At 36.5% G+C, this 27882-nt stretch overlaps 1 protein-coding gene across 4 annotated transcripts; it reads right to left on the bottom strand.

The window, feature by feature from the left end:
- Positions 1 to 127: 127 nt before the first annotated feature.
- Positions 128 to 27882, bottom strand: LOC111793253 (histone-lysine N-methyltransferase, H3 lysine-9 specific SUVH4-like). Of its 4 annotated transcripts, XM_023675046.1 has the most exons (17): positions 27728 to 27882; positions 27068 to 27616; positions 26893 to 26958; positions 23759 to 23824; positions 19119 to 19173; positions 13038 to 13147; positions 7828 to 8001; positions 6777 to 6875; positions 5240 to 5338; positions 4578 to 4627; positions 4379 to 4467; positions 3789 to 3948; positions 3589 to 3694; positions 3298 to 3480; positions 2132 to 2368; positions 498 to 643; positions 128 to 360 (listed from the first exon to the last, which is right to left on the bottom strand). In XM_023675046.1, exons 2-16 carry the CDS (start codon positions 27590 to 27592, stop codon positions 530 to 532), a joined length of 2133 nt encoding a protein of 710 aa, XP_023530814.1. In that variant the 5' UTR covers positions 27593 to 27616; positions 27728 to 27882; the 3' UTR covers positions 128 to 360; positions 498 to 529. The 4 variants fall into 4 exon arrangements, with proteins under 4 accessions (XP_023530814.1, XP_023530815.1, XP_023530816.1 ...); XM_023675047.1 differs by having other exon boundaries at positions 128 to 643; positions 27726 to 27882; XM_023675048.1 differs by having other exon boundaries at positions 128 to 643; positions 23759 to 23821.

Raw genomic sequence — 27882 nt, 5'->3', positions numbered from 1 at the left:
TAAAATAAGAACCAAACTAAACTAAGCTAAAATAAGACAATAACATAACTTTAAAATGCTTAATAATTTCATAGGTTACCATCAGACAATGGATCATATACTTAGTTTCAACAGTCAATCTAGAAGATCAAATTAAACCTCTTAATACTTTGAGATTAAGTAGATCGAAACTTTTTGTGCAGCTCAATGATGATTCAACTAAGATCGATAAACATTATATTAGAAACGTCCAAGACAGATTGGTGTAACGTATTTCAACTTCACTAATTTCACCTTAAAAAATGTATGTACAACTTTTCTCGACGAGTAAAATCAAAATATAGTTTTGAGGGGCGGGTCGATGTGGACGTATAGATGTACCTAGAAATGGGAGAGCAGATATGAACAAGGTGATGTGAGTTTGATGATGGAATAGGGGATGAGAAGAAACTGAAAAGATTGATTCTTGAGGCAAAAAAATTTAAAAACAAACAAACAAAAAAGGATAGGGAGGTTACAGTGGTGATAATGTTGAAGGCCGTCCTATAGACTAAAACAGGCGTTTCCTACACTCGGTTGCACCACAGAAGCAAGGCATCTGTTTTATCTTCCCATCTGAACCATACACGCTATCAAGTGCATAGCCATAGTCGTAAGTCAGTTCCTGCAATTCAGTAACAAAGGTTTGATATTCTAAATTTTTTCATCAGAAGGCAAATAGCCACACACAAAAAAAAAAAAAAAAANTTCCCCAAAAGGCCTCATACCAATGAAGATGTATTCCTTACTTATAAACCCAGGATCATTCCCTAAATTAGCCAATGTGGGACTCTCTCCCAACCGTTCTCAACAATCCTCTCCTCGAACAAAGTACACTATAGAGTCTCTCATGAGGCCTATGGAGCTCTCGACAATCTCCTCTTAATCGAGGCTCAACTCCTTCTCTGGAGTCCTCGAACAAAGTACACCCTTTGTCCGAAACTTGAGTCACTTTCTACACCTTCGAGGCTCACAATTTCTTTGTCGACATTTGAGGATTCTATTGACATGGCTAAGTTAAGGGCATGACTCTAATACTATGTTAGGAATCACTCTCCACAATGGTATGATATTGTCCCCTTTGAGCATAAGCTCTCATGGCTTTGCTTTGGGTTCCCCAAAAGGTCTCATACCAATAGAAATGTATTCCTTACTTATAAACTCAGGATCATTCCCTAAATTAGCCATCAGACTATACATAATAATACATATTATAATACCCTCATACATATTATAATACCCTCATCATACATATTATAATACCCTCATCAAGTTGGAGAAAATATGTCAACCATGCTCAGCTTGGTGCATTGAGAATTTAAGACTACATATTATAATACCCTCGTCAAGTTGGAGAAAATATGTCAACCATGCTTGGTGTATTGAGAATTTATCTTTGCTCCACTTAAGACTTTGGTAAGAATATCTCTCAGTTGTTCTCCATTCACATGATAATGCACTTCAACACGTAGTGTTGAGTTTATTATTTAATAAGAGGGATGTTTAGGTTGAAAAATTACAACCCAAACAATTGGGTTGAGTATAAAAAATGCCCCGACTCAACCAGATCCAACCCACAAACCTCACTAATTTTGACCTGCCCACATTTATGACTTAAAAAGGTCAAATACGAGTATCTCATCTAACTAGGCTGCTTAAATAAGATCGAGTGGTCAATCTTTCACAGAAATTTAACTTCCAAGTTAGCAAGTCTCTTTCGCGCCTTCTCAATTGCGGGACTCAAAAAAAGGAAGAGCTCTCAGATTATGACTATGAGGGATGCTTAAATAGCTCACCAACACACTTTATCTGGATCACAATTTAAACCCAAAATTTTGCAATTTTGGGTATAGATATTAAGCCCCCGACAAGAACTCAAAGAAAGTTAAGATGTGGTTCAAGATGAGGACAAACTCCTTGTCGAAACAAATGAAGATAGTATCATAGACAAATTAAAGATGAGAGAAAGGAGCTCTATTTTTCCTAATTTTCGATCATACTGCTACCTACCACCCTCGATATAATAAAAATGATCTCCTCCAAACAAATTTTGGAAATATTAACACGCATTAAAATTTGGAAGCAAGAGCAAGAAACAGACAAGTCAAAAAACCTGGAGGGGTGGTATGTTTTCTGCGGCAAATAATACCACTCGAGCAAGCTTGATGTCATGGTGTGAGCTCAATACACATTGGACAAAAAGATTCGGTTCACAACTATGATTGATAAACCTTGCAATATTTCCAGTGGAACAAGCATCAACGCAGAACTCTGGCACACTTTCAGATCTTTGATCATCTATTCCATCAACAGAATTGTTTGCTGGTAAAGATGCATCTCTTGAACGCCTCTACAAGAACAGCAAAAATAAAACATGTTTGAATATCATGGTAATAAAAGAGAGACAAACTGAAAATAGAATTTAGAGATTTGTATGAACATTTCAACATTCAATTTATCCATAATGGTCTCAATCTATTTGTTCTTCTCGGACCACTTATCTACCCCTTCCTATCCAAACAAATTTAGAGGTTGCTTTACTTGCATAAGACAAAAGAACCTTAGATTTTCCTTTGAAGTAAGGAGGAATAAGAAGGGTATAAATAATTCGAGGCACAATATTGGGAAGGGTGTATATTATCCCAAATATTTGAAAAAGCCTCCACCAAATTTGCAGGATAAAAGAGCATTCCCATAACAGATAAAAGTTTTTGTAGCTCAAGCCCATCGCAGATATTGTCCTTTTTGGGCTTTCCCTTTCGAGCTTTCCCTCATGGTTTTTAAAACGCGTCAGCCAGGGGAGGTTTCCATTGATGTGCGATCTCACAATCTACCCAAACACGTTTTAAGAACTTTGAGGGAAAGCTCAAAAGGGAAAGTCTAAAGAGGACAATATCTGCTAGTCTGAGATGGAAGATCCTCTTTCTTCTCCCTTATTTGAAGACAATGGTCAAGGACGAAAACAAATCTCTCACCTTTGTCCCATATGAAAGGAGTCACAGTGGACAAAAATGAGAATTCTAACAGATTTTTAATTGATTGTCGTGTTATTATTGCAAATGAGATAAGCAAAAATATTCAAGCAAACTCCATGCACAGAACCCCTATCCCACCTTCATATTTTTAAATAGACAATTCTTCAACAATGTAGAATTATTTTAGGGCACAATAATGCAGATGGGGATTCATCCTCATTCCTTCCCATTTCTAAAAATATATGCTTTGTCAAAGATTTTATTCTCGTGAAAAAAAGTTCATCTAAGGCATCTTGCATGGTACCATTCGTCCACCGAAGCCTCTAATTGTTTGCAAGCAATCGATGTCGAAGATATAATTATTCTCAGATACGTGATCAAGATCATCTGTCCTTGAAAGTATTCCTGTGTATTCACAAACAGGTGCACCAGAAGGTATAAAATCCCATGACCTTACAGCCCATCCTTTCTTTGGTGTTCGAAAAACCTGCTCACAAAAGATACAATATTTGATTTAAATCATTTAAAATCTGACTCACTGATCATAATTGGAAAGAAAAATTAGGAATATTGTAACTAGATGCAACATCCGAACCTCAAGACGATATTTGATACCCCTCTGTGAAGTTCGATTCACACAACCAGGACCACAACCACAATTCGGACCGCATTCGTAAACTACATCCTTGGCTTCTATAAGTCTAACATTATAAGAACTCACCCTCAGATTCATGATAAAAATATCCAAGCTAGAGAGATTTCAATATATCTGATCAAGATTTAATGGATCCAGACCTTCCACCATCACGATGCACATATGGGAAGTCTAATCCATTAAGCTTAGCACATGAACAAGTCCTTGAAGATATGCATGATCCACTACAGTCACATCCATTAGCATTTGAAGGAAGTTTCACACCGTGTCCAACTTTAATAGATTTACAATAAGTGAAACCTGAAATCATTCAAGAGCAAACATTCAGAATAGAAATTGTCCCAACACTTGAAGCATGCAGAAAACTTAATGGGAGATTCGAATGCATATTTTCATGATATGGTAGAAATCAAATATGCCAAAGAATAATATCAAACATCCTTTATTAACTGTTGAACACCAAAAGTTCTTGAATGAAAAAAAAAATATATAAGGCAAATATAAGGATGAAAAAAATATTATATTCAGACATCATATTTTCGTCATTGTGTCATACAAAACTTCAAATGAAAAAACTTTAAAGGACCCAGCCTAGGCAGAGAACAGGCACATGAAAAAACTTCAAATGTACCAGACAAAGTATAAATCTACTACAAAAGTATCCAAACCAAGTGTAAGACATTGATTAAACAACATAGTGAGATCAAATAAAATTTGTTGTTTTACTTGCCTGTAGGTGCAACCGGTGGATCGTCAACCAAATTGGTAGCTGGAATTGGAATATCCTCTTGACTCCCAGTGATATCCTCACACACCAACCTAAGGACAATTTAAATTTAAACAAAAACGCACAGAAAAGGATCCTTACATTTTAAAAATACCCTGAAGTGTAATGTCTTAGCATCTTTATCAGCTATTTAAGTTCGTACCCACGTATTTCTGAAACTGACTTGGGAACTCGACCATAAACAAATTGAACCTGTCACAAGAGCACAGACCGAAAAATATCTCACCTCTATTCAGTAAACATATGTTCAATAAATCGCATTAGGAAATCTCAATCTTGCATTAACCTAGACAATTAAATTAGGGAAAAAGAAATGTACGCTGTGACAACAGAAAAGGAAATCAAACAAATAGGCCGAGGAAAGAGAAAATGGTGAGTAAAATAGCTAAATGTGATTCTAAGTAGCTTTATTGAGATCGTAAGTGAATTGCGCAAAGGTTTCTAATTCGACAACAAAGATCATGATTAGTTAGAATAGAAGTTGCCAAATGTAATGAAATTTCAACATTCTTCGCTATGGTTTGGGTTGACAGATAGGTAAGGAGTAAGCATGATAGCAATTTGAGTTTTTCTAATAGAAACAGGGGGACGTTTCATTGGAGGAAAATGGAAGGATAAAAATTATCTACATGGGAAAAAGGGTCCGAACCAAAGGAGTTTCTACTTGAACTCCGCTTGATATAATTCAAATATGGAGCTAATTGCAAAAGATAAAGAATGCACCTTACGGAAGTAGAATTGTAACATACCAAGTCATAAAAATTCTTCAAAACAAGACTACTATTAAATAAGAGAAGTATAGACCTGGTTCGTCGTCAACAATGACTGTCCTTCAATCCGCCTAAGACGAAATTTAAACACAGTAAACCCAGAAATACCTTTTTCTGCCCAATACTGTATAACCTGTGAAATACGAAGTACTGCATCAATTGAATAATAAACATATCTACATGTCATAAGAAGATTAAAATAATGTTTTCTAATAAGAAACAAGTGAATGCATTATAAACACACAAAAAAGGTCAACAGCCTAGGGTGCGAGGTAGAGATAAGAAGCATTAAAATAACTTGCATCAACAGAATTCCATAATATCCACTCCAGTAAATCCAATATAACAATCTAAAAATTGCATTTACTTTTTATTCATAACTGAAATTTCATTAAGAAAAAAATGAAAGAATACAAGGGCATGCGAAAAGAAAATCTACAAAAAAGGAAGCAATCTACAAAGAGAGCCTCCAATCTGGTAAAATGAGTCCTAATAGATAATTACAAAGGGTTTTACCACAAAAACTCATAGAGAACTTGTGGTGAACAGAGAAATGTACTAGAGACTAGTAGGAAGGCTTATATATCTATCTCACACTCATCTAGAAATATTTACTCAGCGAGTGTAATTAGCTAATTCATTCATGATCCGCGCGAGCCTCACCTTCAAGCAACATATAGAGTATTATGTCACCTAAAAGGAACTTCAGGAAAAAGAATTTTATTCAAACGGAACAACCCTTTTAGAAGCTTACACCAACGCTGACTATGCTGGATCAATAGCAGACAAAAGATCTACTATGGGTGGAAAAGTAAAAAGCAAAATGTGGTGGCTAGATCACCTGCCAAATCAAAATTTCGAGCGATTGCACAAGGGCTATGTGAACTTCTATGTTTAAAGATAATCCTAACCAGTTAAAGGAGATGAACCGCTAAAGTTGTACTTTGACAACAAATCAGCTATCAATATTGCACATAACTATATCCAACACGATAGGACAAAACATATTGAAATTGGTCGATATTTTGTCAAGGAGAAATCAGCTATCAGTATGCGTTCGTTTTGTGCATAACAGCTACAACAAGCAAATATACTAACAAAAAGACTAAAAAGTTTAGTGTTTCATGAGTTAGTACTCAAGCTAGAAATGGATGATATCTATTCCTCAACTCGAGGGAGAATGTTGAAAGAATGACCTTCATTTAAGAAATATCGGTATAATTCCTAGCCTTAAATTAGGAGATATTATATCTAGTCCCACTAAATAAGAGAATTAGTTGACCTCCCTAATTTATCCGTATTGCTATCTAGTATTTAAGGATTTGATTTATGGTTGCCTAGGATCTAGGGATTTATTCAAATTTATTGTTACCTAGAATTTAGGAATTTAGATAGTCCTGTATTATAAAAGGGCATATGTACCTCTCTAGAAGTTAATATGTAAATCAAGCAAGATAATTTATACTTGCAACAATACATCTATGTCATGTGACTATTGAACAAACGAAAAAAAACCCCAAAATATTTCTTTAATAAAAAATCCCCAAAATATTTCTTTTGAAATAAAATACCTTGTACAAGCCATCATATGTGTAAAGTTTCCCACAGTAACTACTTGCAGATTCATGCCCCCGGAGCACTCTAACTGGGACAGCTTGCTCAATACAGTTCTGGATTAGTGGAGAACCAGTCAGACAAAGAACTAAACTTCGAACTAACCAAATTTTAAGGCAAATGCAACAGAAATTTTTTTCACTATAATCAAATGTGTAGATTGGGGAACAAAGTTAGAAAAGTAGTCTTCATGGAGGACATCAAAAACAACAAAATAATATATAAAATATATTTTTTTAAGATTCCTAATTGCAGTCCCACTCTAGACTACCTTAAGCAGCAAAAAGGACACCAAACTTCCAGAGGATTAAATTAGACAATAAAAGATTATGACAATGAAAGGATCTGAGGAATAGTTGAGTAAAAAATTATAATTAGGAAAAGCAAGAGTCAAAAGAAAAAAATCCACAATGCGAACATCTTTTAGAATATCCAACACTGAAGAAAACAACTTTTTTCATAAAAAAAATAACACTTTCAGACGAAAATTTTCAACTCAACAGAGAAGCTAAAGAGAAAAAGATCACCATCATTCAAAGATGTATAAAATATAAATTCAAGGAAAGAGAGGTTTGGGAGAAGAGGTTTTAGCCAAAATATTTTCAAAAAGTAAAATTTTCATCCCATTCTCAAAAAACATATTCACAAACAGACTTAATGACTTTAGGTATACACATTCTCAAGAACTGTAGATAAACGTTTTAATGATGTTAGTTCAACTCAAACCTATAATTTTGAACTCCAAAATTCTTTCCAAAAAAAATTCAAAGAAAACTCTATTAGCAACTCCCTTTTAGTATCTTTCCAAATAAACCAATCCCCAGTTCTGCAACCTTTGTTTTGTAACTTGTAACAATTTACCATTTGATCAAATATACTTTTCACCTTCCTCTGAAATCATATGAAAAACTACGTAATCCATAGATTTCATTTACTATCTGGACCAATTCAGGTTACACAAGATCAAAGGCCAAGAGAGTTATATCTAAAAAAACCTGAGGTACACACCTTCAGAGCCAAATTACCACGTTCCATTACTTGATCCCGGATCTGACGCTTATTGCCAGTTAAATCTTGCCCACCTTGACCAGTGTAAACAACGTCCTCAGCATTATCCAAGTCATCCTCATACATGCCCGACAAAACTATGGACACCGCAACTGGGAAGGAGTAATTACTATACTGCATTTATTTAAAGAAAGCACCTAAGAAACTGTCATGAATAATCATCCAAATAAGAGGTCCTAATCCTAGTGGAAAACCTTACTCTGAAGTCAGCCAATTAATATTTTAGACATTTAGAACGTAAGGGATATTAGATAATTAGAACGTATAAAAGAGACAAAAACAAAAATTAAATGATCGCCTTTGTTTCAAATATCTTGCACTAATTTTCATCTTTATATTTAGTCCTTTCTCCTTGCACATTTATATGACAGTTCTAAATGATTTTGGGCCTGTTTGAGTCGGGCTCCTTTCCACATAAAAAGACATCACCTTATATTTCTTTTGTGATCGTTTTTTTAAGGAAAAAGTCAGAAGTCATATAAATTTGGTTATAAAACAATGAAGAAAACATTTGTTCTGAATGTATAAAATAATGAAGAAACATTTGCCCTAGTTGCAAGGATGAACACTGTAAGAATATTGTTATCCTTCGCTGCCAACCTAAATTGGTAGCTCACACAGTATGATGCAAAAGATGAGGAAATCTACATGGACATTCCTCTAGGATTTGAAAACACAAAAGTAAGTATGAAAATTGAGAAAGACCTTGTACGGACTAAAACAATCATCAAATGCGTGGTTTGGAAGATTCACAAAGGTAATGAAAGACTATGGATATAAGCAAAGTCAAAGAGATCACTCTTCTTTATCAAGCACTTAGAAACAAGGGGAGTTATAATGCTTCTAGTGCATGTCGATGACATCATAGTCTTAGAGATAATGAAAAAGAAAAAATTGATATTAGAAGGAAATTAATGAAAGAATTTGAGATCAAAAACATGGAAGACTAAAGTACTTTCTCGGCTTTGAAGTAGCTATTCAGCTTAGGACATTTTCGAATCACAACAAAAATATGTGATGAATTTATTGATTGGAGGGAAAAGCGAATGTAAACCTACCAACACTGATGGATCCACATTAGAAATTGGGGGAGTCAAAAGAACCTGTAGTTAACGTAGAAATGTACTAGAAGCTAGTGGGGAGACTTGTATATCTAACTTACACTAGACTAGACATCGCATAGTAAGTGTAATTAGCCAATTCATGCATGATCCACAAAAACCTCACCTTCAAGCAGCATATAGAGTGTTACGTTACCTAAAAGGAACTTCAAGAAAAGGAATTTTGTTCAAATGGAACAATTCCTTTGCATTGGAAGCTTACATTGACGCTGATTATGTTGGACCAATTGTTGACCGCAGATCTATTACGGGGTATTGTACTTTTGTTGGAGGTAATTTAGTAATAAGAAAAATGTGGTGGCTAGATCATCTGTCAGATCAAAAAATTTCAAGCTATTGCACAATGGTTCTATGGACTCTTATGGTTGAAGATGATCTTTGATGATTTATAAATTAAGGGAGAAGATCTAATAAAGTTGTACTATGACAAAAATAAAACCAACGATCAATATTGCACATAATCCTATCCAACATGATAAAACAAAGCATATTGAAATTGATTGACATATTATCAAGGAAAAATTGGAGAAAGGAATGGTATGTGTTAGTTATGTACCCCATAGATTCAACTAGAAGATATATTAAAAAAAAAAACTTCACAACTCAATGTTTCATGAGTTGCATCAAAGCTAGAAATGGATGATATCTGTTCCTGAACTTGAGAGGGAGTGTTGAAGGAATGGTCTTGATTTAAGAAATATTTGTGTAATTAAGAGATATTTAGGTAATCCCTTTAAATAAAGAAAATATTACCTAATATCTAGGAGTTTATTTAAATGTATTCTTAACTAATTTAGGGATTTAGCTAGATTTAATTTTACCTAGTATCTATGAATATTTTTTAAGTCCTTCTGTATTATAAAAGGAACATGTATCTCTTTGAAAATAAATGAAGAATTGAGGGCAAGGTAGTTTATACTTGAAACAGTTTTGAAGGGACGCTAGGTTTTAGACCCCTGATGCTTCGAGGGGTTTCTCTAACAACTCTTTTTTCCATTTGTTGTATGTCTCTTCTCCACCCCAAACTACGATCGCTTTCTCCTCTTAAAAGGTACAAAAAAATTGTGTGGCTGGTTTTACATGGGAGAGTCAACTCTTTTGGACTCGTGTTCAAAGAAACCCTTCCTTTATGTTGTTTCCGTAGTGGTGTATTCTTTGCAAATGTCAGGCTGAGGATCTCGATCATTTGTTGTGGTATTGCCAGTTTTCTCAGTCTCCTTGGGTTTGGTGGTGGAATTAGTTTGGATTACGTTTGGCTTAGAACAGAGACTTTTTTGCTTTGGTGGAGAATGTGCTTCTGGATTCACCATTTTGCTTTAAGGGCAAAATCTTGTGGCATGCAAGTTTCTTTGCCATTTTGTCGGATATGGCTTGAGCCGGAATAACAGGGTTTTTAGAGAGGTTGAGAGGTCTTGTGATGAAGTGTGGGAGGTGGTGAGGTTTAGGCTTCAATTAATCTTAATTTGATTTTGTTGGTTTGGAGTGCCTTCCTATCGTTAATTCTTGGACTCTAGGTCGTTGTTGGGCTTGTTTTTTATGTCTTTGTTTTTCTTTCATATTTCTCAATGAAAGCTCAATTTCTTACCAAAAAAACAAAAATTAGTCCAGCATGATATGACAAAGCATATTAAAATTCCCAAACATTTCATAAACAAAGAGATTGATGCAAGCAATATATATCCATCATTTTCAAACAATAGAGCAAGCTACTAATGCACTAAATAATAGGAATGCAGAAAACACCTATAAGATTTTAATGTGACACCAAGGCTACCATCTCTATAGCTCAAATCCAATCCTACATGATAAAACAATACATATTAAAGTTCGCAAATATTCCATAAATGAGAAGATCGATGCATGCATATCCTTCATTTTCCAACAAGGTACTGATGCATCAAATGATTACCAGAAGGGGACAAGTTGGCTACGAAATACCACTTTCAACTAACTTCAAAGGAATGTCAATTTCCATTATTTTAGTTCACCTTCTATTTCTTGCAAATCTTAATTTCTTCAAGGTTTTTCTCCTCCGTAGGAGGATTTTGTATTTTCTTCATATAAAAGAGATTTAATTTCAATTTTCTAAACAAAATCATTTGCTCTTGACCTACCCCACACTCTACATCAAAAAGTCCCTTACTACTACTTTGTTCGCAAATAGCTTGTTTTATTTAAGAAAACTGACATAACCTATCATCCAAATCAAGGAGTTGTAATGATTTCAAATACACAATTCTTTCACCTTTACAAGCCATCCATCATAATTCTTAATAGCAATTTATAAAACAAAATCAAATAGTTAATTTGCATAGTAGTTTTCTCTCTCTCCCAAAAGAACCCCCTTTCCAATAGGAATCGCAATTGGTTAGATGGGATATAGTTTCTTTTTTTTTTTTCTTTTGAAAAAAATAAAGAAACTGAGCTTTCATTAGAGAAATGAAAAGATATATAGGGCATATAAAAGACAAGCCCACCAAAAAATAACAATTATGGTTTCTTTTCCACATTAGAGAAGGGGTTTAGGACTTGATCGAAGAACCAGAAATTAAGTGCATCTATCAATTATTTGAGAGGATATGGTGAGTTATGGCGCATGATTTTAAGCAAATATGAAGTGGGAAAAAAATTGTTAGCCAAGAGAGAAGAAACAAGGAAGCAAACATAGTTCATCTTAATCACACTTCAAAGAGATAAAAACAAATTAAAGCAAATTGAAGAAGAAATTTGGAGAGTGGATGCAAAACTTGATATTGTAAGGATATATAGTTTACGACTTTTCTTAAATAGGAATAGGATCTGTTCAGTAGGTTGTACAACTGTCCTTTAAGTCCTTAAATTCTAAGGATATATGGTTCTGCAAATGGTATTGCTTCATATTAAAAAATGTTGGAGTTCGGCCTTCTTTTGTTTGGATCAAACTAGGTTCAAGAAGGGAAAAATAATTTATGGTCCAACAAAGTCAAATATGTCCTCTGAAATATAGATTGGCTAGGTCAAAAAGAAAGAGTGCTCACTAGTGATGGAGTCACTTCTATCCCTCTTTCACGATAAGGAACTTATTGGCATGAACCAAGACATCTCAATCATGCAATATGAACTTCAAGGAAGATGGATTTCTTTTATTCTCACATGGTTACAAATTTTTTGTGGATGATAATTTAGAATTATGGTATTTCATTAATGTATTTTAAGACTTTCTATTTACTTTAAAGTTACATTTACATAGTGGCTAATAATGGTCATAAAGTATGAAAGTTACCACTCTTGGAATGCGGAAGGTTAAGGGTTTTTATTTTGAGACTATAAAAGCCATGTATGTTGTAATTGTAAAGTAGACTTGGAATTGAAGTAAAATAAGCATTTGTGTTTTCCTTTAGCCAATGGCTATGTTTTTTTTGCAATTCTATGTAATTTAGGTTGCATGCTCAGAATCATTCAAGCTTGACATGATCGATCTTGCTTGTAGAGTGATTCAAATCTCAAACAAGTGATTTTGCCTTGAAATATTCGATCAACCAGGTAATCCAAAACTTACATTACGCATCAAGAATTTAAAGCTTTCTATATTCTTCTCACATGGCAATTACTCTGTGTTTTCTTTTTAATGTAACGACTTATTTTCATAACATTTTAGAGAGTCGTCCTCTAAATGAATATAGCTCAATGTAATGACTTAGTTTCATAGACTAGACATAGCATATTAGAATGACTTTGTTTAAATGTGCACATAAATGCATTCAAATGCTTGAATTGCTAAACACCATGCAATGTACATTTCCTTTGCAGAAAACAATGAATTTTGAGAAGCCAATATGATGTGCGTTAGAAACTTTGCCTTTTACATTTCCATAGCTATAACCTGTGTAACAAACATCCCTAAATGAGTCCAAGCAAAACTATGAACAAACCTAGTGTTTCTTACTGTACGTTTACCCAATAAAATAAAATAAAATAAAATAAAAGAACTCAATAATATTAATAATGCAAATTAATAGTAAAATGAAACAAATTGTAGATTCCTTTTACCATTTTGCTGTATGACATCCCCATATAATCAATTCCATTCAGCCAGTGACTGTGAAACCCAACCGCTACCATTTCAGCCCTTGAATAGAACCGGTGCCCAATACTGATGCCTGTTATAGCATGAAAATTAGCTCCGTTAGTGCAAATAGCCTAGTTATAAGTCCTTCGGTTACATTGTTTTTATTGAGGAAATGACCTTGATTTAAGGGAATAAGGGAAGGGTTACATTGTTTTTATTGAGGCCAGAGGAAATGGCCTTGATTTAAGGGAATAAGGGAAGTAGTTGACCTCCCTAATTTATCTATATTGTTACCTAGTATATGGGAGATTTATTTAGGTTTATTATTACCTAGTATCTAGGATTTAGTTCCTCTTTCTATATTATAAAAGGCACATATCTCTCTAAAAAATATAAAGAATAGCAAGATAATTCAGACATGTAACATAGTATCAGTGTTTTTCTACTCTAGCAAATCTGATTAGAACCAAACTCTAACACAATTGATGAAGACTCCATAGCTCAAAGCTCAATCATCCACCATGATCAAGGTTCAGTCGGAGTCTTCATAGTTGTCAACCTCTCTTCATTCGGCACCTTCTCATCTTCCACCGCAAGCATTGCAAGTCCCACTGTTCCATACTCCACTACAAGCACCACAAATCCCACCGTTTCAACTCAAATCCCACATTTCACCCCAACCATTGCAAGCAAAGCCCTCTGTTTCACATCTGAATTAGCCCACATCCGTAAGTATTTCACATACAGAAATAGTGGATAGCCCACTCATTCAACTTCCCACATTAAGCCTACATTCATTGTTTCACATTAAGCCCACTGTTTCACATCACAACTTTCCCTTAAATCAAGATTCCTTCAACAGTTTATATTGTACCTTCTCTATTTTAGGGAGTAAATGGAGATTGGTATGGTGTTTTTCTCGTGACTCTTTATTGACTACATGGTACAACCATTAGTTTTTTCTTTCAGATGAGATCTACGATTTGGAGTTCAAGTCACCTTTGAAGATGACAATTTGTCATTACCAGCCGTAATAGGAACATCTTAACATTGGCCATCCAGAACCATCCAATTATTGGGGTAAGGTGCACACACTACAAAAATCTGTGTTTCACGCCACACCATCTTTAACTAGACAGTTGAAGTGTGAAAAGCACACACCTCAATAATTTAAGATTTGGAATTTGAATCACCTTTGTATTTATGGTCTGTTTGTATTCTTTCCTTCATTTCAATGAAATGAAAGAATGGTTTCCGTCCTATTTAAAAAATAAGAAACAATTCCATTGATGTATGAAATTAACAAAAATGATGATAACTCCATGGTGTGGTTACAGAAGACCATGTCTCCTCCTATAGTACATTTTGAGCCATTTTCAATCTTACACGCATGTAGACATGATGTTGGCGAGCATTCATATTTCATAAGAACGGACTTAACTCCAGAACCGCATACCCAAATTCCTTCTGGAACCCCGACTCTTGAGGTTAAGGCCCGGGGCTCTACCCGGCCCAATTAGTTAAAAGGGACTAAAAATACCATGGTATATAGCAAGATCAAATAGGGATCCTGCAGATCCACTCTTTTTCCTATTCAAAGATCAGCCTTTTGTCTCTGTGTTTTCGCATCGAGAATTCTTTGCAGACGAAGAGATGTCAAAGGGGCTGCTTACTTCCCAAACAGATCTTCCTATATGTATATATAAACGCTGGTTTATCAAGAATATGCAAGAAAAGCAAAAGCACTTCGGATTGTTGATTCATCACCAGAGATGGCTTAGAACCAATAGTTCATTATCTAATGGATTTTTCCGTTCTAATACTCCATCCGAGAGTTATCAGTATTTATCAAATCTGTTCCTATCTAACGGAACGCTATTGGATCAAATGACAAAGACATTGTTGAGAAAAAGATGGCTTTTCCCGGATGAAATGTTTGTTGCTATCTGTTACAATAACGAATCATTGGTTTAACTGAATAACTAAATAAAATAGATAGACCCTTCTCTTCGTCTTAGGTCGACGGATCTTCTCCATTGAAAGATCCCCTATATGGATAATACACATTCCAGTTCAACGAGCCTAATTCTAATTGTTTTGTTCCGAAGCAAACCACGGGGCGGTTCGTCCTATTCAGATATTCACGACCAAGAAACACTGGATTCTCTTTCGGGTAGGCCCTGAAAGGAGAAGGAAGGCTGGAATGCCAACAGGCGTCTATTATTGAATTCACCCGACCCGATAGTACCCCATTTTTGGAACGTCCAGTNGCAAGGCATTCTTCTCCATCATTTTCTTTGCACATAGGGCACCAGATTAGGGACAAAGCCAAGTAAGGATGTTGTGGACCAAAGTAGGATTAAGGATAGCTGTTTTTCCTCGGAAATCAGATAGCAAGGATGTTGTGGAGAAGGATGCATCCACACTAGGGAGCCATCTCAAAGAATCACCTTTTACTGGGTAAGGAATAGGCTCAATTTGGCCCCACTCAACAGCTTCCTTGTCCTTAAATTCCTTCTAAGATGTATATCCCAAAAACTATTTGTCGCATTCCGAACTCATTATACCAAAGCCAATTTTCATTGCAAGAGCCCATAAAGACGTGGATATCTTGAGACAAAGGGTGGGGTGGCTAGTGACCCAAGGATTAGTCCAAAATAGAGCAACACCTCCATCCCCATCTGATGAGGTTGGGGATAAGACTTTGGTGTTTGATGGTGAACTTCCATGGTCCATTAGTAAAGGAAAGAGAAGACAATTTTGTATAATTTGTTGAGCCATATTTAGCTCTTATAAGTCTCCTCCATAAAGCATTTTTCCCATGTAAGTAACGTTAAACCCATTTCTTTCATCTCTATTAGTTTCTCAAAGAGAATGGTAGTAGAGGGAAGGACTTCTGAATATCAAAATCATAAGAAAAAATTGGGAACAATGATTATCAAGTTATGCCTAAAATGTTTGANGGTACAACCATTAGTTTTTTCTTTCAGATGAGATCTACGATTTGGAGTTCAAGTCACCTTTGAAGATGACAATTTGTCATTACCAGCCGTAATAGGAACATCTTAACATTGGCCATCCAGAACCATCCAATTATTGGGGTAAGGTGCACACACTACAAAAATCTGTGTTTCACGCCACACCATCTTTAACTAGACAGTTGAAGTGTGAAAAGCACACACCTCAATAATTTAAGATTTGGAATTTGAATCACCTTTGTATTTATGGTCTGTTTGTATTCTTTCCTTCATTTCAATGAAATGAAAGAATGGTTTCCGTCCTATTTAAAAAATAAGAAACAATTCCATTGATGTATGAAATTAACAAAAATGATGATAACTCCATGGTGTGGTTACAGAAGACCATGTCTCCTCCTATAGTACATTTTGAGCCATTTTCAATCTTACACGCATGTAGACATGATGTTGGCGAGCATTCATATTTCATAAGAACGGACTTAACTCCAGAACCGCATACCCAAATTCCTTCTGGAACCCCGACTCTTGAGGTTAAGGCCCGGGGCTCTACCCGGCCCAATTAGTTAAAAGGGACTAAAAATACCATGGTATATAGCAAGATCAAATAGGGATCCTGCAGATCCACTCTTTTTCCTATTCAAAGATCAGCCTTTTGTCTCTGTGTTTTCGCATCGAGAATTCTTTGCAGACGAAGAGATGTCAAAGGGGCTGCTTACTTCCCAAACAGATCTTCCTATATGTATATATAAACGCTGGTTTATCAAGAATATGCAAGAAAAGCAAAAGCACTTCGGATTGTTGATTCATCACCAGAGATGGCTTAGAACCAATAGTTCATTATCTAATGGATTTTTCCGTTCTAATACTCCATCCGAGAGTTATCAGTATTTATCAAATCTGTTCCTATCTAACGGAACGCTATTGGATCAAATGACAAAGACATTGTTGAGAAAAAGATGGCTTTTCCCGGATGAAATGTTTGTTGCTATCTGTTACAATAACGAATCATTGGTTTAACTGAATAACTAAATAAAATAGATAGACCCTTCTCTTCGTCTTAGGTCGACGGATCTTCTCCATTGAAAGATCCCCTATATGGATAATACACATTCCAGTTCAACGAGCCTAATTCTAATTGTTTTGTTCCGAAGCAAACCACGGGGCGGTTCGTCCTATTCAGATATTCACGACCAAGAAACACTGGATTCTCTTTCGGGTAGGCCCTGAAAGGAGAAGGAAGGCTGGAATGCCAACAGGCGTCTATTATTGAATTCACCCGACCCGATAGTACCCCATTTTTGGAACGTCCAGTGCCAAAGTCACTGAATGGGTAAGTCGCCAATCCCTAAAACGGACTATGTAATGTACTTTATCTGCTGGGTTACGGGTGGGCATTTTACCAGAGGTTTCTATTGTATCAATCTACCCTTGTTTAATTCCTGTTGAAGCATATACTCGGGGGGGGGTGCAGGGCGGACGATTTCAAAGCGGACTCCCATTCATTAGATAGAGAAGATCGCCAAGATTTCGTGATCCGCTGCCGAACTTATTCCTTCCAATTCAACGGGCATTCTCAACATTATGCCTTGAAGAGGACTCGAACCTCCACGCTCTTTAGCACGAGATTTTGAGTCTCGCGTGTCTACCATTTCACCACCAAGGCATCTTGAAAGTGAATCATATTCCATGAATATGATATCTATCTAGTGTGATGTATGGAATATATGACAACGGTGGAGTGTTAGAGTATTTCTATTGCTCGGTCATGTCATATAGGTCCGAGTCGGACATCCAATTGCTTCGATTTGAATTATCCGGAGGATGCCTTACTATTATATCAAAAAGATGGACAATCAAACCTATTTCTCGATTCAATAGAAGCCCAAAGAGATGAATAGGGTCCCAAATAACGAGAGATATGTAAAAAACAGGTCCGTACGCCTATTCCTAATCCTAAATGGAATGTAAGGACGTAGGGATCCATATGTAAACATAGTATCTATTTAAATACGCTCGGATGACCCCTTCTCATAATTAGAATGTATATAACCTAGCCCTATTCCGGTCTGGCCCGGTATGGAATGAACTTATAATCATGGAATCGACTCGATCATCAGATTATAGATTATAAGTTCATAACCCTAGCCCATTCCCATTTTGGGCGGAACAGNTATCAAGTCAAAACTATTAAAGAAATAAGAATTGTTGATTCAAATCATGGTGGCCACCAACCTAAGATTTAGTATCCTATAACTTACCTTGAAAACAAAGTGTGGGGGAATCAAGCGATTGTCTAGTAAGAATAATCAAGGTGTGCACAAGTGACCTAAATACTAACGGATATTATAAAAAACGAATGTTCGAATATCTAAATCCCTTCAATTTTAGTGATCTCGTGAAAAATTTACTCTAATTGTGTTTCTACTAATTTCATTAGCTTGGAGAAGAATTCTTCCTAAATAAGAACCATGCATGGTCATTGCTAGTTACTCCGATATATTTATATTATTTGTTACCTTGATTAACTTTCATTCAGACAAATAAAGTACAAAAGAGAAACCTACAAAAATAAATAGTCCAAGCAGAGGAGCTAGCCAAGGCAAATTTAAGAATGGCCCTTGTGTGTTCCAAGAAGATTTTGCCTCAAAAAAGTAACAAAAATAGTTATTCAATTCTCTAAACAGTTCACATGTGCACCACAAAGATCCCTTCTAATCCATACACCGAAAACAAGGCCAAAGAAATAGTAAAAAAGTATTAANTTGTGGGATTGTTCCTTTTCTAATAAGACCCTCTGATTTCGTTCTTTTTAAGAATCCAAGAAAAAGACCCTTTAGTTCTTTTTAAGAATCCAAGAAAAAGACCCTGCTGAGATTCTTTCATACCAGAGCTCAACAAAGCCGTATTAAGGAAATCCTTTATCTCCCATGGGAAAGTTAAATACCAGCCACGGCTTTGATAACTCCATAATTTGCAAGCATAAAGACAGGGAATGAATAAATGTTTACGTCATTCATCATTTTCTTTGCACATAGGGCACCAGCTTAGGGACAAAGNAAAAAAAAAATTAGGGCAAAAAACAACCTGGAATGTCGCCAATTCTTTTCTCAGGATTCAAAATTTCATTTGCCTCCATCATCTGTCAGATTTTAGAAACAAGAAAAAGGAAAAATGAGCGAGGGGACATAAAAGTAAATTAGAAACTTTCCATTATCATGCTTGCATAATTACTTTTTTAAGAAAGAAACTTTACATCACCATCCTACGCTTTACTTTCCAGACTCATAAGCCTAAGAACTTTTTGGAAGACTAGGTTCATCCATTATATCTTATCATTCTTTATCTTCTGATATCTTCAACTCACGAGATGACTCTTCACTTGCAATGGTGTTTTCCAAAAATTAGTAATGAAACCATGCTCCATTTACTTTCAGGTAAACATTCGATGGTAAAACTAAGTGATTTGGTATAATGCAGTAAAGGCCATGCTTAACTAGATTGAGTGAAGAGGAACAAAGAATTCCAAGGACCTGCAGGACTTGGAGAATATTTGGGAGAATCCCTGATTTCTAGCTCCTAATTCGTGTAACCCTCAAAAACAATAATGGCCCTTTTTAAAATATAGACTATAGTCCTCTTGAATTTATTTTTTTATTTATTTATTTTTTTTTTTTATAAGAGAATTTCATTGATGAGTGAAATTTTCAAGAGGGATGTATAATCCATGATGTTTACAAAAAACCTTCCCAATTTCCAATGAGGGAGGTATAACTATAGAAAGTAAAAGTATTAGACAGTTTACACCAAGATATAGCTTGGTAAACAACATTGTCGAAAAGTTTTGTGTAGGTCTATGTCGTTTCTGCAAATATTCTCTTATTTCTTTCTTTCCACAGATTCCAAAAGAAAGTCATGATGAGGTTTTTCCATAATAGGGCTTTTGCGTTCTTGAAAGGGTGGTACGTTAAGGCCATATCCAAAAAATCCTTTACCTCCCTAGGAAATGTGAGATGCCATCCGAATATATTAAGAATCGTTGTCCAGAAATTTTGAGTGTATGTGCATTGCATAAACAAGTGACTTTGTGATTCGTTTGCTTTCTTGCATAGTGGACACCAATTTGGAGAGAGAGTGATGTAAGGCATTCTTTTTTGAAGATTTTCACTTGTGCTGATGGCTTTATGCGCTATTTCCCAAAGGAAGAACTTCACCTTTTTAGGTTGATGTCCTTTCCATATTGTCTTTGCTAGCGTGGGATTTATTGCTTCTACTTTTTCCCCCATGTCCATCATCAAGGATTTTGTAGAAAAGACCCCGTCAGCGCTGGGGAGCCAAGTTAGTGAGTCTTCTTTGTTTGACAATACCACAGGGGCAAGGTCAAGGCTTAATTCGGCCCACTCTGTTGCTTCATTATCCTTTAGATTCCTACCAAGCTTCAAGTCCCAAAATTTGTTGACAACATTCCACATTTCTTTAATCGTGGCTTTTTTGTGGTGAGAAAGCCTGTACAAAAGTGGATACTTCAAAGCTAGCGTGGTGTTTTCAATCCATGGGTTGGTCCAAAATGATGTGCTTCCCCCATTCCCCACCTTATGGCGAGTTCGGTGGGTGATGAGATTTTGATGTTTCTTTATGTACTTCCAAGGCCCTTTTGTAGAAGATGGAGGGAGGTGATCTTTGTTTGATGTAGGAGTATATTTAGCCTTTATAAGATTTCGCCATAAGGCCTTTTCTTCATGATGATATCTCCATATCCATTTGGCGAGGAGAGCTGTGTTCTTCTTCCTTATCGAGAGAAGACCGAGACCTCCCTTTTCTGTTGGGAGGTTTATAATATTCCAACGAACAAGGTGTGCACTATCTTTCCACAAGTAATTTCTGAAAAGTCTTTCTATATCCGCGGCCACTTTTTGTGGCATTTCAAATAGAGACATATAGTGGGTAGGGAGGTTGGATAATGTGGCTTGTCTTCCGCCTTTTGAAGTATAACGTGATGACCATGTTGACAACCTTCTTTCTATTTTCTCAATAATAATCTTCCAGAAGGAAAAGAATTTGTGATTTCCTTTTAGAGGTAGTCCTAGGTACATATTCGGTCATTCTCCCTTTTTACAACCATATATGCTAGCAAATTCTTCAATGATCTCTGTGCTAATATTGATGCCCATGATCTCTGTTTTTTGGAGATTGATATTTTATCTAGAGAATCCTTCGAAGGTTTTTACCGTCTCAATCATGTTTTTTATGGAAGAGGCATTCACCAAATCAGAAAAGAGGATTGTGTCATCTGCGAACTGAAGGTGGTTTATGCGGTTTATGCTCAAGCCTTCATTACCAATCTGAAAACCTTTGATCTGCCCTTCATATTCTGCCTTTGTGACTGAGACAGTCCATTACCATGATAACCAAAAATCAAGGAACACAAACATTAAATGGAAAGAGGCTTCAAACGTTTAATGATAAAGAATAAGATATATTCACCAAAGGGTTTTGAGCTATAAGCCTAATGGGATTCTTCGTCATGGCAGGAGGTCGTGTCAGCTCATTGTGTCTGGTTTCTTCCTGATTGGGATAGTTCCAAGTGAAGCTATTAAATAGTTAACAAGTTGTTAACAGTTTAATTTGTTTACAGTCGTCTTCCTCTTGAGTTTCGTCTTTCAAAGCCCATTAGAGGGTCAAATAGATCCTAGTCATAGAACTGGACAAGTCTCATCGTAGTAGAAGAGTTACAAGATGACTTAACCTTTACAAGGCCCTAATAGGTAAATACTAACTAATACCTTACAAGTAATTCTTAAGAAACTTGACATGTGGTTCTTTTCCCAGTCCTTTCGTATTCTCTTAATATTCAATAAACTTAACTTTATAGGGTCATTCCAAGTAATCCCTACAAGTAATTTTTAAGAAGAGTCTAGAATGATTAGTAAACTTAATTTTATAGGGTCATTCCAAGTAATCCTCCAAGTAATTGTTAAGAAGAGCCTAGAATGATTTACAATTAGCCAATGTGGAAATTTGGTCATACCAACACCACAAGGCTAAAGTCTCTTTCAAGTCAAGTGAAGAAATACTTAACGGAAAAGGGTTGCTAGAAACATCAATCAAGAAGAAAATAAATGGAGCCCATAGCTCTAAAAGGGAAGAGACCTCATAGTGAGTTTTGATCGGTTGCTTGTTCACCTTTTGTATTATAAAAGGCACGTATGCCTCTCTGAAAATTGGGAAGAAATTCGAGCAAGATAATTTTGCACTTGCTAACACATACGGTGCAAGCTTGATAAATCTTCTGTAATTATTTTCTTGGTGATATTAGTGGTAATTTGATGAGATTTTTGTTGCCAATTAGCCCTTTGCAGATTTCATTATATCGATGAAATTAGATTGTTTCTCCTTTACAAAATAAATAAATAAAAAGGAAAATAAAATGCACAACCAAGGCAGAGAAATATTTGCATCAGACCTATAGAAAACACATCAATTTGGACCAAGGACAGAAATAGAAGCTTTCTACTAAGATTCTAGTGGTGATATTTCTCCATAAGGCTACAAACTACCATGGATTGGCTTTGTGTCACAATCACACTTCATTGGGATTCATGAAATGACTGTGCGACACTTACTCTCGCTCTCAAGTAAGAGAGACAACTCAATTGGATCGCCACATATCTCCTAGCCTCTACCCCCGCTCTTAGAAAATGGGGTTAGAGAAAGCTCTGAAAAATATTTTTAAGAAAGTAGATAATATATGCTAACACAACAACAGCCTTGAAAGCATAACCCAGGTAGGAAGATTTAACAACAAGTCGTATCCCTTTATCGTACATTATGAGACAATTTGTATTTAGCAAGTGTAGACATCCAACGTGGGGAAGAGTTGTATGCCAACAATGTTACAAAGAAATAAATAACTATCCTAGAATGAAAGACGCACAAAAAAAAAATCAAGGTAAAAGGTTTAAAATGGGACCGCGGCTATAGGCAACACACCAACAAACATTATCATGACACATATCAGTCAATGTAAATAACAAAGAGCTTAGAGAGAATAGATTCAAGCCATGATGTCATCTACCTAAAATTTAATATCCTACAGTTTTGGAAACTATCACCACATCGAAGCATTCAATCAACATTTGATCGTGCTTCCTCCAAAAATCTGTCCAAAGTCCTAAAAATCCTATTGTACCGAGGTCCCAAAGGATTGTAAAGAAGCTAGTCTTCCACAAAATCAAACTTCTATCATGAAAGGGCAGATGCCAAAGAACCTCCCCCACGATCAAGCTGCACTCTTTATTTCTAGCTAAACAAACATTGAACATCTGAAATCTACCATTGCAAATTGAAATCCCGAAATCCCAAATCCCCCCCCCCCCCCAAAAAAAAAAAAAAAANCAAAAAAAAAAAAGAAATGATCTCTCTCTCCTCTCTCTCCTCTCCTAATCTTCTTAATTCCAACAGGAGGAATCATACCTCTGTAATGTGTTCAATACTTTTCTGTATCTTAGAGAGATAGACTATTAAGAAATGTGCAAAGATAGCTAATCAATCAAAAAAAAATCCAGCTCACTGAACTAAAACGTTAAAGGGAGATTAAGCCAAGCAACAAAATTTCATGCTAGATAACTAGTGGAATCTTCAACTGAACACTGCACAAGTTGGATAATGATTAATCAAACAACAGGAAAAAAGGTTCTAGAGGCTTGACATGTTCAATAACAACTTGCCTTTGTGATTGCCTTCAAATCTGGCCGCTTGCGTTTGCTTTTTGTGTCTTCTTCAGGAGCCGCCTTCTGTACAAATTTCAAGCAATAAGATAAATACGGAAAATCATGATGACAAAACATGTGGTAATTTGTCTTTGACGAATATTCTTTTACCGACACAAAAAGAGCCAGTTCCAAATGATCCGGAACATAGAAATGAGAGGATGATTTAGAACCCCAAAAAGAATCCAAATCCAAAGATTAATTGTAGTAAGTCCAAATTAGCTAGCTGTTTTTTTTATTAGGGAGAAAGGCTAACTAAGCCCTAGATACTAGTAACAATAAATACTAGGTAACAATAAATCTAATAAATCCAATAAATCCCTAGATACTAGGTAACAATAAATCTCTACATACAAGATAACACGAACTCTAAATAAATCCCTGTAAATGTAAGGTAAATCCTAGATAACAATAAGAGACTACACAAATATCTCCTAACAAGGCTAACCCTTCAACACTCCCCCTCAAGCTGAGTAATAGATATCACTCATTCTCACCTTGGATACTAACTCATGAACAATACAATATTTCCTAACTAAGACTAATCCTTCAACACTCCCCCTCATATCATTCATTCTTAGCTTGGTTACTCAATCAAGAAGTAGTAGTTGTGAAGTTCTTTTGTCAACACATCTATCAGTTGAAGTCGTGAAAGCACATAACTCATGCATACTATCCCTTGGAGCACTTCCACAGGTGTGTCGTTCCTTGCCTCTCTCGTTCTCACTCTTCTTGGAACACTTCTCCATGGGTGTTGCTTGCTTCTCTCGTGCTCGTTCCTCTTGGAGCACTTCCAAGGACATTACTTGCCTCTCTCGTTCTCACTCCACTTGAAGTACTTCCACGGGCGTCATTTGCCTCTCTAGTGCTCACTTCTTAGAGAGAACCGATTGGTATTCGGAAGAATATCACTTGCAATGGTAATTCCCTTGATCTTCACATCTAGAAGAACATGCCTAGGGTTTATCCTATTTTTCTTGTTGTCCCGCATTGCATTCCTGGCCAATTCCATAGCCTTTGTGGCAAGGTATTTGAAGACAGCAGCTAGGTAGATCGAAGCATCAACAACAGTGCACTTTTCGTAGTGGACTTTCTTAAGGTATCTTCTAATTCATCCATTCGGGCATTGGAGTACAACCTTACAAATTTGGAGATCCTAGTGTAGTCACCCCCTTTTCTTCCTCTTGACACCCTTGGTTCCCTCAATTATTGAATACTTCAAATCTGAATCTAGTAATTTAACGTTATATGATGACGATTGGAAGAACGACTTGAGATTTTTTTGACATGATGGTGAATACACCCTTATTTCCCTCAAATCTTGCTTGTTGGGGCCTTTCTTAAAACAATTGGATTCCCAAAAATTGATGGAACACGTGGAACTACAATAATGATCCTTAAAGAAGCACAAACTTCATGGTTTCAAACCCACTTGGGCTCCTACCTTTGTTATGCAATGGGCCACATTATTGTTGTTGTTGAATGGGCGTTGTCTGATGTTGCAATAGAAATCGCAAGTGGGCTTGACAAAAGAGTTCAAGGCATCAAGTGGGAACGTGTGATGTCCCACCTTGGTTGGGGAGGAGAACAAAACACCCTTTATAAGGGTGTGGAAACCTTCCCCTAGCAAACGCGTTCTAAAGCCTTGAGGGGAAGCCCGAAAGGGAAAGCCCAAAGAGGACAATATCTGCTACCGATGAATCTGGGCCGTTACAGATGGTATTAGAGCCAGACACTGGATTATGTGCCAGCGAGGAGGCTGTTCCCCAAAGGGGTAGACACGAAACGGTGTGCTAGTAAGGATGCTGAGCCCCAAAGGGGGGTGGATTTGGCGGGGGTCCCACATCGATTGGAGAAAGGAAAGTGTGCCAGCGAGGACGCTGGCCCCGAAGGGGGGTGGATTGTGATGTCCCACCTTGGTTGGGGAGGAGAACAAAACACCCTTTATAAGGGGGTGGAAACCTTCCCCTAGCAGACGCGTTTTAAAGCCTTGAAGGGAAGCCTGAAAGGGAAAGCCTTTAAAGCCTTGAAGGGAAGCCTGAAAGGGAAAGCCCAAAGAGGACAATATCTACTAGCGGTGGATCTAGGCCGTTACATAACACAAATAGAATCAAATTTTCCAGAGTAGAAAAGGTATGATACCATGTTGCAAGTCTAAATTAGCTTTCTATTTTTCTTATTAATTTCAGAGTTACATGTTCGTTGTAGAAAGGCTAACTAAATCCTAGATATCAATAACAATAAATCCTCAAAATACTAAGTACCAGTAAATCTAAATATATCAAATAAATTGCTAAATAGGTGCGTAAATCTGAATAAATCCTAAATTCTAGACAACAATAAAGGATTACACAAATATCTAGCTAATCCTTCAATACTCTCCCTCAATTTGAGTAATAGATATCATTTATTCTCAGCTTGAATACTAAATCTTCAATTTGACTATGTCCATCAAACTGACTATGCCCCTCAAACTAANACACTCGTCGAAAGTGAGCTAGTTTGGTGTCGCCATTTTCTGTGGCAGCATCGCCAATTTCAGCTTTCCTTTTTTTTTTTTTAAATAAAAAAAACTTTGTCGTTTAGCGAGGTGTGCTTATTAATTGTTTAAATAATATTTTTGTAGTTAAAAAATATAATATAATTTATAAAAACTCAAGTTCGAATGATACACTATAGTATTTCACAAACGTACATGTATATGTGGTTGTGGTGCGGGCGAGGCGGGGATGGGAATATAATCCNAAGTAATGGGTATCATTCATTCTCAGCTTGAATACTAAATTTGAATACTAAATCTTTAATTTGACTATGTCCATCAAACTGACTATGCCCCTCAAACTGANCCCGACCCCATTTAGTTAACGAAAAAGCTCTCTTTACTCTCTCCTCATTTTCCGTTTAAACGGAAAATTTTCTACCTGATTTGAGGTTCGGCAGGTTAAATTGGCATCTTTAACAATTACACCATAGTATTCACACACGTACATGTATATGTGGTTGTGGTACGGGCGAGGTGGGGATGGGAATATAATTCCGACCCCATTTAATTAACGAAAAANGAATTATAAAAAGCTGACACACAAGCCTACCTTAGATTTTGACCCTTTGGAAGCTTTTTGAGCTACTTCAGCTTTTTTGCACCTTTGTTCCTCTTCCTTTTAGTTTAAATGAACACAAAATAACCAAAAGTTAGCTGACTATAAACTTCCATGTGCATAGATTTTGAAATAACTCCAAACGAAGTGACATTTCCAAGCGACAAACCTGTACAAAATGAAGATAGTACTTGTTGAACAACCTAAGAGTCTCCTTAACCTTGGCATGGTCACTCTTCTCAACCACATTGGCCGGACCACCTTCGTCAGCAGCTGTACTCTTTTCAAGCGCACACACTTCCATTGGCTCGCTCGCTCCACCGTCTTTAGATTTAGTGACATCGTTGGATACCGGAACAGCAACGGCCTTATCTTTAGATTTAGTGTTACGCTTACTCCTTACTGGACCGTTCTTCTTCTTCCTTTTGCTCGGACTGTCGGTTTCATCAAGGATCTCTACTCTTTGACGCACTAGGAGCTCCTTCTCAGCCAGCTGTTTTATCTGGATTCGAGCACTCGTCCTCCTCTGAGGAGAAGGAGATGGCTCCTCTGCATCTCCCTTCACTGCGGCAGCTTTAACATTCTTCCGCCCACGCGTAGCTCCTTTAGCACGCTTCGGCTTCTCCTCAGGAGTTACTGAAGAATGCAGCTCTCCATTAGTAGCAGAGCGGAGAACTCGTGACTTCACAACCATGATTCAGCTCAAAAACTCAAAAACCTGCGAGAATACACAGCAGCAACGGATGAACAAAGGTAAAAGAAATTCATAAAGGTAAACAAACGAAAAAAAACGCCATTAAAGAACAGAGAGAAGCAGGGGAATGCACACGGAAAGCGGTCATCGTCGAGTTGAATGCAAGAGAAATAGAAGCTGCGAGTCAATAGGGAGAGAAGGCGAAAGGATTTAGGGATTTCAGGTGCCGCAGAAATGGCGCGAGCAGTTGTGTTGAGAGATGGTGGGCGCGAGGCTTCAAAAGCTAGTGC

This window comes from Cucurbita pepo, chromosome LG04 (genome assembly GCF_002806865.2).
Source record: "Cucurbita pepo subsp. pepo cultivar mu-cu-16 chromosome LG04, ASM280686v2, whole genome shotgun sequence".
In the NCBI taxonomy this organism is placed as follows: Eukaryota; Viridiplantae; Streptophyta; class Magnoliopsida; order Cucurbitales; family Cucurbitaceae; genus Cucurbita; species Cucurbita pepo.
This window is presented reverse-complemented; position numbering and strand designations above follow the sequence as displayed.

Coding starts and splice junctions, on each gene's coding strand:
- LOC111793253 (XM_023675047.1), bottom strand. CDS start 27,592: ATGGTTGTGAAGTCACGAGTTCTCCGCTCTGCTACTAATGGAGAGCTG. Junction 13,148..19,118: donor AAGAATTGGCGACATTCCAG/GTTGTTTTTTGC, acceptor ATGCTATAACAG/GCATCAGTATTGGGCACCGG. Junction 6,876..7,827: donor GTGGTAATTTGGCTCTGAAG/GTGTGTACCTCA, acceptor CCACTAATCCAG/AACTGTATTGAGCAAGCTGT.